At 42.3% G+C, this 13,845-nt stretch overlaps 1 protein-coding gene across 1 annotated transcript in view; it reads left to right on the top strand.

Annotated features, from left to right (window-relative positions):
* The first annotated feature begins 358 nt into the window (after positions 1-358).
* The window catches only part of MCHR2 (melanin concentrating hormone receptor 2), a 49,277-nt gene continuing 35,790 nt past the window's right edge, over positions 359-13,845 (top strand). Inside the window, exon 1 of the mRNA XM_084624898.1 lies at positions 359-546. Coding sequence (XP_084481024.1) covers positions 365-546 — 182 coding nt within the window. The 5' untranslated portion in view covers positions 359-364. The remainder of the gene's footprint in view (positions 547-13,845) is intronic.

Here is a 13,845-nt window from a genome sequence, read left to right as displayed (position 1 = left end):
ACATGACTTATTCAACATTTCATAAGTCTGTGGGAGATCAAGGAATAGATGCCCATGGAATTTCCATGATCAGTATGAATGCTGTGACCTAAAATGACTCATTAAAAAAGTTCTGTATATTTTACTATAGGTACAAAACATATCCCAGATTTTTTTTTAAAGCAATACTATCTAAGTCTGTTGAGTTCATTCATGAACATAAACAACCACTTGGAAGATTGTATTTATGAAATTCAAACTGTAATTAAAAATCATGTATCCCAAGATAGTGTGCTTGACTAATGAAACATTCAAATTGTAAGAGTCTATGAATAATTTATTTTCTGTTGCTGTTACAGATTTAAGCATCTAACATCTCTGAAGAATGAATGAAATCCAGCCTTCCTGTTGGAATAGCACACCTGTCTTGTTCAACAGATCCTGGAGTGGAGGGCATTACTACCAAGTGATCAGTGCAGCAGAAACAATCATCCTTCCCTCTCTAATTGGGATTATCTGTTCAATGGGATTAGTTGGCAATATCCTCATTGTGTTCACCATAGTAAGGTATGGAATTTAGCATGTGCTGCAACTGAGACTTACTGCTGTAAACAAATCATTTGAATACCTTAAGGAATGGAATTGTCCAGCAAAGACTAGTACAATAAATAATTCATGATCTAGGTAGTCATTTTGACACACAGTTCTGTCTAACCAAATTTGGGCCACGATTCAGGAAAGCACATAAACATATGATTAGATCCCTCCCTTCACAGGGAAGCACTTAAGCACATGCTTCACTTCAAGCACATGTTTATTGAGTTCAGTGGGACTTAAGCACACATGTAAGCTTTCTTCTGCAATAGGGATGCTTTTTTGAATTGAGAGTTTAGAAACTGATCTAGCTCCCACTGAATTCAGTGGCAAAATTCCCATTAACTTGGGTAGCGTAGGGCCTTAAGTTTTATCAAAAAAAGTCATCACCTTCCGTAGTAGGGTGGTTGCCCCACTCTATGGTAAAAGGGTTTAAGAGCAGCTGAGGGAGGTTGGTGAGGTAGTTGGCCCCAGGTGTGGCTGGCTTAATCAGGCCACAGCTGGCCTAGATAAAAGAGCTGTGGGTCCAGAAGGAAGTGAGTCTCTCTCTAGCTGTGGAGAGAGAAGGACCTGGCTGCCTGGGAGCTCAGGGTACCCGAAGTAGAGTAGTAGTAGGGGAAAGGCAAGAGGCGCTCCAGCCTGGCAAACCCGGCTAAAGGCTAAAGCAGGTACTGGGGTTGCAGAAGTGTAGCTCAGGGTTAGGTGGCGGCAGCTGGTCTTACCCCCTTGCCAATGATGAGTGGCCATTATAGACTGCAGTCTGCCTCACAGAAAGAGGGCTAGATGATTACTGGCAGTAGCCACTGAGGCAAGGTGGGCTTAGAGGGTTGGGGGTTCCCCTGGGAGGGGAGACCCAGAGTGTGGGGCATTGCGGTGGGGCAGCACCCTGAGGTAAAGGGCACTGGGAGGGACATGGGGGGCGTGAGGCAGGTGAGCCATCAGCCAGCAAAGGGAGCTCCAAGGCTGGAAAAGAGCTAATTCCCAGGTTGACCAGCAGGAGACGCCACTCCAGTGAGTCTTGACTTTGTTACACTTTCCCTCTCTAAAAATGCAGTTTGATCCAGTTAGCATTTTCTCTCAGGACTCAAAATGATTAAGAGGGATAATCTGTGCAAGAGACTTGTTACTCTGTGACATTCAAACAAAAAATATAAATGCAAACATCTGACCCTTACATACAGATTGTTTTCTTGCTCAGACATCCATATGGAAGCCACACGACTTATTTTGAGACTTTGAGTTTTTGTTTTTATAGAATTACTTTAAAAATATTACTTAAACATACACTTTTCAAAACAGAATCTACCTAAGCTTATTTTTTATAGCAGACTGCTATCTACAGTCTTCTGGTTAATAATGGCCTCCCAGGATTTCATCACTTTCCCCAGCATTACCCCCTACTCCCAGTAACAAGAACTTCTCTGCCAGATGAAGATTCCTTTGTGTCAGAGAAATCCCTAGCTGTATCTTTAAGTTTGCTTTGCTGTGATCTAGCAATGTCAAGCAGACTTCTTGGACCTCAGCCTCTGGCCCAATTATGAATTATATTTTTGTGCAAGAAGAAAATATCTTTAATCTCCTGATTCTATCAACACTTTTATAGTGAGACTCAACTGCATGATTTCATCACAAAATTGAAAGATGTTTCATCAGAAGCTGATTTGATCTAAGCACCCGTAATGCAAATTGTAATAAACGTGATAGACTAAGGCTAATACATGTCAGCATAATACATGTCAGCATCAGCAAGATTTAATAAATGAACTCTGTCCATAGACAGAGTGAACTTTAAGGAGGCAGATTGCCAACGACACAAAAAGGTATTAGGCACCTAATAGCCTGTTCTGCCTTTGAAAATCTCCCTCTAAAGCACTAAGGCTACATTCACAAAGGAGCTTAGGTGTGGTGACACTGACTGCATTTTATGCACCTAGAAAATCACTGGGGTTTACAAACCCTGAGTTTGGCACCTAGGCTCCCTATACAATGAATGGGAAGAGATAGGTGCCTCGGAATGAGATTCACAAAAGCCAACGCACTAAGCAGGGAAACACCTAAGCTAGCCAATGGGAGATGCCAACATGAGGGGTGTGTCCTAAATCCTGCCTCTACTACCCCTCAGGGGAGTACCCTAGTCACTGGGCGATGGGATATTCTGATGTGGGACTCCCTCAGTCTCTCCTGTCAAAGCTGTTCTACTATGAATAACTAATGATAGGATCACTAGGCCAGAGAGAGAGGTGACTGTAGCCTGGTGGTTAATGCACTCACCCAGGATATGGGAGAGGTAGTCCCCCTGCTCCAATGACTTTACATTATGTAGTCACAGTGGAAGAATTTCAGCAGGAGAGATTGAGAGACACCCACATCAGAATGTCCCATAGCTCAGGGGTGGAGCACTCTTCTGAGAAATGGCAGTGCCTAGTTCAAATTCCTCCTCCCCCTCAGGAAGAGGAAGGATTTGAACCAGGGGTCTCCCATGGCCCAGGTGAGTACCTTATCATTGGGCTAAAAGTTATGAGGGAGGCCCTCCTCCCCCCACTGTTTTGTGAGTAAGTTCACCTATAGGGGCCTGTGACACGGTGCACTCACCACTGCGGTGCCTCCTGCTGGTTGTTCTGGGGATTAGCTCTGCCAACCAGTGCACCCTCTTCTGCTGATGTCTTGCTGTCATCACTTCTGCTCCAGGACCTACATCACTCCCAGGACCATGATGTCTTCCTTAGGACACATACTTCCAGCTGTGCCACACTCTGTGCTCCCCCCTTCCAGGGGAATGTCCTGCAGACTGATGGTCCAGCCACTTCCTCAGTGGTGAGAGGGGGACCCAGGCCCGTACACTACTCCAGGTCCTGACCCAAGGACCTTGTAGATGGCAGCCATGAGCTGCGTCCCCTCCAACCGCTCAGTCTACTTCCCTGGGTAGCTTCCCCACCACCCCGGCACCTTCTCCACCCTTATCTCAGGGCCTCAAAATGCCAGTTTTAGCAGTCATCCAGGAGCTTGCTCTCACTCTCCTGATCCTGCCCAGCACTGCTATGTCCAGGGTGCTAGCTTTCTTCCTTCTTTAAGGCAGCTCATCCTCCCTCCTTAAGTTCCAGGGAGCTACTTACTGCCTCTGCTCTGCCCTGCAGCTCTTCTTATATGGGCCTACCCAACCCTGATTGGCTGCTCCTCACAACCTCTCTCCTATTGGCTGCTTTCTGCGCAGTAAAGGGCTCCATTACTCCTTTACTGACCAGTGTGAGGTGGATGCCCCATCATGGAGCATGCTTACCAGATTGAGCCTGTCAGGGTTCTTTCCCCACTCTGAACTCTAGGGTACAGATGTGGGGACCTGCATGAAAGACCCCCAAGCTTATTCTTACCAGCTTAGGTTAAAAACTTCCCCAAGGTACAAACTTTGCCTCGTCCTTGAACATTATGCTGCCACCACCAAGCGTTTTAAACAAAGAACAGGGAAAGAGACTTGGAGATGTCTTCCCCCAAAATATCCCCCCAAGCCCTACACCCCCTTTCCTGGGAAAGGCTTGAAAATAATCCTCACCAATTTGTACAGGTGAACACAGACCCAAACCCTTGGATCTTAAGAACAATGAAAAATCAATCAGGTTCTTAAAAGAAGAATTTTAATTAAAGAAAAGGTAAAAGAATCACCTCTGTAAAATCAGGATGGAAAATACTTTACAGGGTATTCAGATTCAAAACACAGAGGATCCCCCTCTGGGCAAAACCTTAAAGTTACAGAAAACAGGAATAAACCTCCCTCTTAACACAGGGAAAATTCACATAAAACAAAAGATAAACTAATCCACCTTGCCTGGCTTACCTATACTGGTTGCAATATTGGAGACTTGGATTAGGACGGGTTGGAGAAGATGGATTTCTGTCTGGCCTCTCTCAGTTCCAAGAGAGAACAAGAACCTAAACAAAGAGGACAAACAAAAGGCTTCCTCCCTACCCTCCAACCAAGATTTGAAAGTATCTTGTTCCCTTATTGGTCCTTTGGGTCGGGTGCCAGCCAGGTTAGCTGAGCTTCTTAACCCTTTACAGGTAACAGGATGTTGCCTCTGGCCAGGAGGGATTTTATAGCACTGTATACAGAAAGGTGATTACCCTTCCCTTTATATTTATGACAGAGCCCTGCAGGCAAGGCAGGTGAAGAAAAGCCTGGTTAGGGGCTGCATTGCGCATGCACAGAAGCAGAGACATAGGTGTCTAGGGAACTTTGACTGCAAAAATTTAGATGCCAAGTGAGGTTAGATGCCTACAGAGTTCAGCAGCAGCAGCTTAGAAGAGGTTTTGTGAAGTCCAGTGGGGCCTGATTCTGGGACTTAGATACCTAAAATGGCAGCTAAGTGCCTAAGTCCTTTTGTGAATCTAGCCCCAAATGTCTAATGTACTGTAGAAGTTAGCACCAAAAACAGCTCCTGATCTTTGTGGAGAAGACCATGGGAGTTTGTATGGGCTGGAAGTAAGGGGGATATGTCTGTGAAAATGAATGAATGGATAGAAAGGAAGAGAATGTTCACTGAGCTTTTAAAATTCATAATATAGTCTCTGAAATGTTATAATAAAGGAAAACTAAAAAGGAACAAAGGGTTTTTTTTTTTTCCTCTTGAAAGGCCTTTGTCTGGCATGAATAACAAGAGGCAGAAGAGAATAGAGACAGACACTGACTTTATAAAAATATCATTTAAACTGCATTTCCATGGGAAAATTTTATTTATTGAAATGTATGGACATGAACACTAACACAAAGGAGAAGGATCTGAAAACAGTGCAGTTAAAAACTCAATGTTGTAATTACTGACATTGACTACAGTAGATAAGCAAACAGAAGAGATTGTAGAAAAAATTTATATTTAAAGTTTGGCTCTACTCCAAAACAGGACTATATAAAATGTTCACCTTTTGCTGAAAAGATCTGCTTCCAATATGTCTCAGGTCATATCTTCTTTCTTTACTGAATACATTTTTTTACTATTTTTTTCTTCAGTTAGCATCAAAGAATCAACTGCTGAGATAGAAGCTGGATTCTGTCCCTGCTATTATGTCATCAATGAGATTATGAACCATGTTCCAGTTGCAGAATTTTTATTAATAGTGATACAAGATCCAGAAAGAATCCTGAACTTTCAGATTGCAGTTTGAGCTTGCAGGATTGGCAGTTAGAAAATAATTATTTTTACATGCAAATGGAGCTAATTGGATCTGGACCCTATGATGCAATTTTTAAAAGCTCCCCAAAAATGCACTTTGGGCAAAATTCATCCATATGCAGAAGGTCAGCACTAAAGTCCCATTAGAGCCCTACTAAATGGCTCAATGACCTTGTACTGGCCTTCTGAACATGAGTGGATTTCACCCACAGGGAAGGAAGAGTAGAGCTTCTCTATTCCCAAGTACAAAGAAGCAGTCCAGAACCTGCTAAGGAAGGTTGAGAAGGGAGGAAGGGCAAAATTATGCAAATGGCACCTTGGTTTGTGTGAAGTGTGATCCTGGACTGTTTTGCTGTATGTTCTCTGCTCAGATGGAAGAGAGATATGCACAATTCCTCTGCACCAAGAAAGAACTGGAAAGTATAGCCTGTTTTCCTTGTTTCTCCCTTAGACTGATTTCAGAAACCAAAGCAATAATAATGTTGGAGGCTTAGAATTCCTCATGCATTGCATCAATATTGGAACCATTAGGTATCTGTAAATGATGTTTTCTGGTTTGACTGAGATTCAGTTAATTTTGGTCTGTAACCAATCCCTCGAGAGACTTCCTTGTGTGTTTGTGTATGCAATGGTATAGATCGTCTGTCTGGTGTTTAAGCTGAGAGGAGCCACTGATTGGGAGCAAATCCTTTTGAGATTCAGAACATCTGCTGAGAGCTCAAGGTGCTAGTTAGTGCAGGCTCTTGGACGGGAATAGGATGAATTATGATTTGTGACAGCACACAGTGCACTTGCCAGGTCCCCCAAAGTTGTTATTGAAATGACAATTAGTGTATGAATTATTGCAATATCCGTTCAAAGTACTATTTAATACTCATTTTTGTAAGAGAATTGGGATCAGTCTTTCAAATCCTTTCCTGATTAGGTTTCAGTGATAGCCGTGTTAGTCTGTATCAGCAAAAAAAAATGAGGAGTCCTTGTGGCACCTTAGAGACTAACAAATTTATTTGGGCATAAGTTTTCATGGGCTAGAACCCACTTCATCGGATGCATAGAGTGAAAGATACAGGAGCAGGTATAAATACATGAAAGGATGGGGGTTGCTTTACCTAGTGTTACGTCAGTCTAACAAGATAAATCAATTAGCAGGATACCAAGGAAGGAGACATAACTTTTGAAGTGGTAAGAGAGTGGCCCATTACAGACAGTTGACAAGAAGGTGTGAGTAAAAGTAGGGAGAAATTAGTATTGGGGAAATTAAGTTTAGGTTTTGTAATGACCCAACCACTCCCAGTCTCTATTCAGGCCTAATCTGATGGTATCTAGTTTGCAAATTAATTCCAGTTCTGCAGCTTCACATTGGAGTCTGTTTTTGAAGGTTTTTTTTGTTGAAGAATTGCCACTTTGAGGTCTGTTATTGAGTGACCAGAGAGATTGAAGTGTTCTCCTACTGGTTTATGAATGTAATGATTCCTGATGTGAGATTTGTGTCCATTTATTCTTTTATGTAGAGACTGTCCGATTTGGCCAATGTACATGGCAGAGGGGCATTGCTGGCACGTGATGACATATATCACATTGGTTGATGTGCAGGTGAACAAGCCCTGGATAGTGTGGCTGATGTGGTTAGGTCCTATGATGGTGTCCCCTGAATAGATATGTGGCCAGAGTTGGCACCGGGGTTTGTAGCAGGTTTTGGTCCCTGGGTTGGTGTTTTGGTTGTGTGGTGTGTAGTTGCTGGTAAGTATTTGCTTCAGGTTGGGGGGCTGTCTGTAAGCGAGGATTGGCCCATCTCCCAAGGTCTGTGAGAGTCAGAGGTCGTCCTTCAGGATAGGTTGTAGATCTTTGATGATGCGCTGGAGAGGTTTTAGTTGGGGGCTGTAGGTGATGACTAGTGGCGTTCTGTTACTTTCTTTGTTGGGCCTGTCTTGTAGTAGGTGACTTCTGGGTACCCTTCTGGCTCTGTAAATCTGTTTCGTCACTTCACCAGGTGGGTATTGCAGTTTTAAGAACACTTGATAGAGATTCTGTAGGTGTTTTTCTCTGTCTGAGGGATCGGAGCAAATGCAGTTGTATCTTAGAGCTTGGCTGTAGACAATAGATCGTGTGATATGGTCTGGATGAAAGCAGGAGCCATGTAGGTAAGTATAGCGGTCAGTATGTTTCCGGTATAGGGTAGTGTTTACGTGACCATCGCTTATTAGCACTGTAGTCTCTAGGAGTGGACCTCTTGTGTGGACTGGTCCAGGCTGAAGTTGATGGTAGGGTGGAAATCATTGAAATCTTGGTGGAATTCCTCAAGGGCCTCCTTTTCATGGGTCCAAATGATGAAGATGTCATCAATGTAGCGCAAGTAGAGTAGGGGCATAAGGGGACGAGAGCTGAGGAAGCGTTCTAAGTCAGACATAAAAATTGAGGGGCCATGCAGGTACCCACAGCAGTCCCACTGACTTGAAGGTATAAATTGTCCACAAATCCGAAATAGTTGTGGGTGAGGACAAGGTCACAAAGTTCAGCCACCAGGTTTGCCATGATGGTATCGGCGATGATATTCCTGATGGCTTGTAGTTCATCTTTGTGTGGAATATTGGTGTAAAGGGCTTCTACATCCATAGTGGCTAGGATGGTGTTTTCTGGAAGATCATCAAAGGATTGTAGTTTCCTCAGGAAGTCAGTGGTGTCTCAAAGATAGCTGGGAGTGCTGGTAGCGTAGGGCCTGAGGAGAGAGTCTACATAGCCAGATAATCCTGCTGTCAGGGTGCCAATGCCTGAGATAATGGGGCATCCAGGATTCCTAGGTTTATGGATTTTGGGTAGCAGGTAGAATACCCCTGGTTGGGGCTTTATGGGTGTGTCAGTGTAGATTTGTTCCTGAGCTTCTTTAGGGAGTTTCTTGAGCAGATGGTGTAGTTTCTTTTGGTAATCCTCAGTGGGATCAGAGGATAATGGCCTGTAGACTGCGGTGTCAGAGAGTTGTCTAGCAGCCTCTTGTTCATATTCTGACCTATTCATGATGATGACAGCATCTCCTTTGTCAGCCTTCTTTATTATGATGTCAGAGTTGTTTCTAAGGTTGTGGATGACGTTGTGTTCTGCACAGCTGAGGTTATGAGGCTAGTGATGCTGCTTTTCCACAATTTCAGCTCGTGCATGTTGATGGAAGCACTCTATGTAGAAGTCCAGTCTGTTGTTTCAACCTCGAGAAGGAGTCCACGCAGAATCCTTCTTTGTAGTGTTGGTAGGAAGCTTTCTGTGTGTTAGTGTGCTGTTCAGTGGTGTGTTGGAAATATTCCTTGTTTCGGAGATGTCAAAAGTAGAATTCTAGGTCACCACAGAACTGTATCATGTTTGTGTGAGTGGTGGGGCAGAAGGAGAGACCCCAAGATAGGACATACTCTTCTGTCGGGCAAAGAGTATAGCTGGATAGATTAACAATATTGTTAGGTGAGTTAAGGGAAGCACTATTGTGGCCCCTTGAGGCATATAGGAGTTTAGATAGTTTAGTGTCCATTTTCCTCTGTAGAGATGCAAAGTGTGTGTTGTATATAACTTGTCTAGTTTTTGTAGAGTCCAGCCACGAGGGAGTTTGTGTGGAAGCTTGTTTTTTTAAGAGAGTTTCTAGTTTTGAGAGTTCATTCTTGATCTTCTCTTGTTTGCTGTATAGGATGTTGATCAGGTGGTTCTGCGGTTTCTTTGAGAGTGTGTGGCATAATCTCTCACTATAATCTGTGTGGTATGTTGATTGTAATGGATTTTTTACTTTCAGTCCTTTTGGTATTATGTCCATTTGTTTGCATTTGGAAAGGAAGATTATGTCTTTCTGTATCTGCACGAGTTTTTTCATGAAGTTGATGGATTTCCACTTCATATGGCTAAATTTAGTGCCTTGCATGGTGACAGGTTTCAGTGATTTCCTGATTAGTGTGACTGGGAGGAAGAGTGTTAGCTATAAGACTGAACTAGCTAGAGAAATGACACATTTACAGAATCTGTAGAACTGAAATCTTGATTATTTAAGTTATCTCTCATGTGGCTATATGGATGTGTCAATTATTGAACAGCAAATTGCCCACATGGCTTATCATGGCTTGGGCAGAAAGCTGATTGCCCATGTAATTTCTGTGCAATTGCTGAAAGAGTTTTAAACTCAATAAAGGAAAAGGAAACATAACTGAAAAGAGAGAAAGAGGGTTTGCAATCAAGTCTTTAGGCTGCATTTTTGGTGGTGTTTCATTGATATCATAATGCCACTATATAAATCCATGGTACCCACGCGTCTTGAATACTACATGCAGTTCTGGTCACCCCATGTCAAAAATGATATATTAGAATTGGAAAAGGTTCAGATAAAAGCAACAAAAATTATTAGGGGTATAGAACAGCTTCTGTATGTGGAGAGATTAAGAAGATTGGAACTGTACAGCTTAGAGAAGAGATGACTAACGGAGGACATAATAGAGGCTGATATAATCATGAATAATATGGAAAAAATTAATAGGAAAGTGTTATTTAGCACTTCACATAACACAAGAATTAGGGATCAACCAATGAAATTAATAAGCGGTAGGTTTTAAACAAACAAAAGGAAACACTTCTTCACACAACGCCCAGTCAATCTGTGGAATTTATTGCCATGAGATGTTATGAAGGCCAAAAGTATAACTGGGTTCAAAAAAGAATTAGATAGAATCATAGAATGATAGGGTTAGTATGGACTGCAAGAGTCATCTAATCTAACCATCTGCCAAAATGCAGGATTTGTTCCTAGAGGATAGGTCCATCAATGGCTATTAACTAACATGGTCAGGGACACAGTTCCATGCTGCAGGTGTCCCTAAACCTCCAACTGCCAGAAGCTGGGACTGGATGACAGGGGATGGATCATTCGAAATTGCCCTGTTCTGTTCATTCCCTCTGAAGCATCTGGCATTGGGAACTATCAGAAGACAGGATCCTGGGCTAGATGGACCACTGATCTGACCCAGTATGGCCGTTCTTATGATAGGGGTAGAAATGGTGGTGTTGACAGATTATAGACAACAATTCTTAAATAAAATATAGGTAAACTGTAACCAATACATTGGTATTAAAATGATGTTGGCAATAACGTGTTTCAAATGGGTCTATACTTCAGTACTGTGGTAGCTCTGACAAACTACAGGAATTTTCAGTATCCAGAAGAGAGCTGTGCAAAATTCAGCATGCAAATAAGTTCACTCCCCAATCCTTTGTACCATCCTATCCCCTGGTCTCTAATTAAATATCCATAGATCCTTGTACCTTGACATACACCATGGAAAAAAGCATGTCATCTCTCCCACAACAATTACTGTGTTCTCAGTATGGGGGGTGTTCTTTGTCTTACAGTCGGTCCCAGGCTTCAACCTTCTCTGACAATTCCATGTTGGAGCTATTAGCGGGGGGAGCCAAATAGAAACAGAGACCTGTGTTTTCAAAACATCCAGAGAAAAATATTTGCACTTGAAAGGTTCACATCTTTTATTTTCATGTATTCAAGAACTTGTCTCATGCTCTTCAGTTGCACTGCCTTTAATAGTGCTTCAGTTGCCTTGGGATGATCGTAACATAACATTTGACAGAGTAGAGAATCTGAGCTTCCAAGTGTAAGTTCAGAAATGCTTGGCAGGATCTCTCCTATTATTATGTATGAAGTGGTGCTCAAAAGCCCTACAACAAGGAAAACGTGAATTTTAACTTTCTGGTAAACATCTTTACATGGAGCATACAAAAGCTTTCTCTGGAAAGTCTGAGTGTTTAAACATAATAGAACCACTAGATGCCTGAAGAGCAACCACGGGTTTTCTGGAGATCTTCTAGGCTCTTTCAGCATAGACAAGGTTATAGACTGTTTGTCTGTAAACACGGGAGGAAAGAACAAACAAACACAAACAAGCATCTCCACATGCTCCATCATCAGTTCCAGCAAACAAACATTATAGCTTTGTACCTCTGTTTTTTCAACATCATAGCCAGATGAGGTAGGAGCATATTTCATTACTTATTAGAGATGTGTGAAACAACCATTTATGTCTAGCTGGTTCCATTGAGCTATAATTTGTGTCTTTTGAAATATTCTTATTTCATACATTCTAGGACGTGGTGGCTGCAGTACAAATAATAAGAAACTTGGGACACTGTTTGTGTGGTGTTATTAATATTATTCGTGAAGTGCCAATAGTGTGATCAGTGTGCTGAATGCAGTATGCACAAGTGGGAATCAGAGTAACAGCCGTGTTAGTCTGTATTCGCAAAAAGAAAAGGAGTACTTGTGGCACCTTAGAGACTAACCAGTTTATTTGAGCATAAGCTTTTGTGAGCTACTGCTCACTTCATCAGATGAATTTTCTTGCCTGCAGATCTGCCTTCGTACCTTTTGTGTTTTGCAGTGAGATTGACAAATAAGCCTCTACCCTCTACTGGAAAGTAGACTGAAAAGGAATACTATGGGCACCCATTGCTTTCAGAAAACCTTTTGAGCCTGTATTGGGTTGTCTGCTCTTTGTTGGGGAAAAGATAAATACTCAGAATATACCCGTGATGCTACAAAGCACTTTAACACATGCTTAACTTTAAGCATGCAAGTAACCTAGTGGGACTGTTCTCACCAGCTGTGGTCAGTGGATCTGTTATTCACATGCTTAAAGTTGAACATGTACTTCAGGGCTTTGGTGGACTGGGGCCTAAGTGCCCAGATTAACTAGCTAATGCTCTGTAATAACCCCCCATGAGGTTTTTAATTAAAATATATCTCTTACATGTGTTTTGAAAAGGTACTTTTCTGTCTCTGTGCTTCTTGGTTTGTTTATGTAACAATATGGCCATCTAAAGTCAGAGAGCCTGTTAGTTACACAGGTGACATGCTGAAGCACAGCCCATCTACAAACACCACTCCTGCACACCCCTCTCTCTCTCTCTCTCTCACACACACACACACACTCACTCACTCTCTCTCTCCTCCCCACACACAACTGAGGCCTGTGCTGAGCTAGGAACTTATTTTTTGTAAAGGACCGGATCCTCATCCTCCATTGAGGAGTTCTCTAATTTACACTACCTGAGGCTCTCACCCACTGTCTGCAGATATCATTGAACACACAAAAGCTGTGCTATAGGAACCTAACTATGTTTGCAAAGTCAAACACTTCCAAGTTAAAAAATGCCGAATTAAGGCTGCCTGTGCAACCTTAATTCAGCCCCTTTATGCAAATGAATTATGATAAATCTTTAATTATATGATCACACACTATTTTTTCCCTACACAACCCCTGCCTCCTTCCATGAATAGGATGGACAGTGCTCACTGAATGAGCAGCTCTTCAATATTTTGTTTTCTCTGGATTGTTCAGTGCATGGCCCCAGGACTTTTTTTACTGCACACTATTCAAACCCTGATCCAAAGACAGAATTATTAATTTCCTCATGGGCTTTTATTATTAGTTATTTGTATTATCATAGCACATAGAGCCCCACTCATGAACTGGGACTCCATTGTGCTAGGTACTGTACTAGTCACTATAACAACTGACAGGTTTCAGAGTAGCAGCCGTGTTAGTCTGTATTCGCGAAAAGAAAAGGAGTACTAGTGGCACCTTAGAGACTAACAAATTTATTTGAGCATAAGCTTTTGTAAGCTACAGCTCACTTCATTGGATGCTGTAGCTCATGAAAGCTTATGCTCAAATAAATTTGTTAGTCTCTAAGGTGCCACAAGTCCTCCTTTTCTCATAACATCTTAGTGCCTCACAAACAATTTTTTTTTCACAACAACCCTGTGAGATGAGGGGTGGTATTATCCCCATTTTACAGACAGGGAACTAAGGCACAGAGATTAAGGACAACTGGATGCCCAATTTGAGACACCTGATTTTCCAACTTCTCATTGCACTATCTAGCACTTTATATATTCAAGAACAGCTCCCATTGATTTCACTTGCAGCTGAGAGCGTTTAGCCCTTCTGCAAATCAGACCCCAGGCTATCGACTTGGGCATCCAGAAAAGAGGAACACACAACTAGTAACCACCTGTGAAGAGTTTGGTTTAAGTAACTTGCCCAACATCACACAAGAACTCTGTCACAGAGACTGGAAT

Source organism: Lepidochelys olivacea, assembly GCF_965140295.1.
Source record: "Lepidochelys olivacea isolate rLepOli2 genome assembly, chromosome: 3".
Lineage (NCBI taxonomy): Eukaryota > Metazoa > Chordata > Testudines > Cheloniidae > Lepidochelys > Lepidochelys olivacea.
The sequence above is the reverse complement of the archived record's forward strand: the minus strand, read 5'-3'. Positions and strand labels throughout refer to the sequence as shown.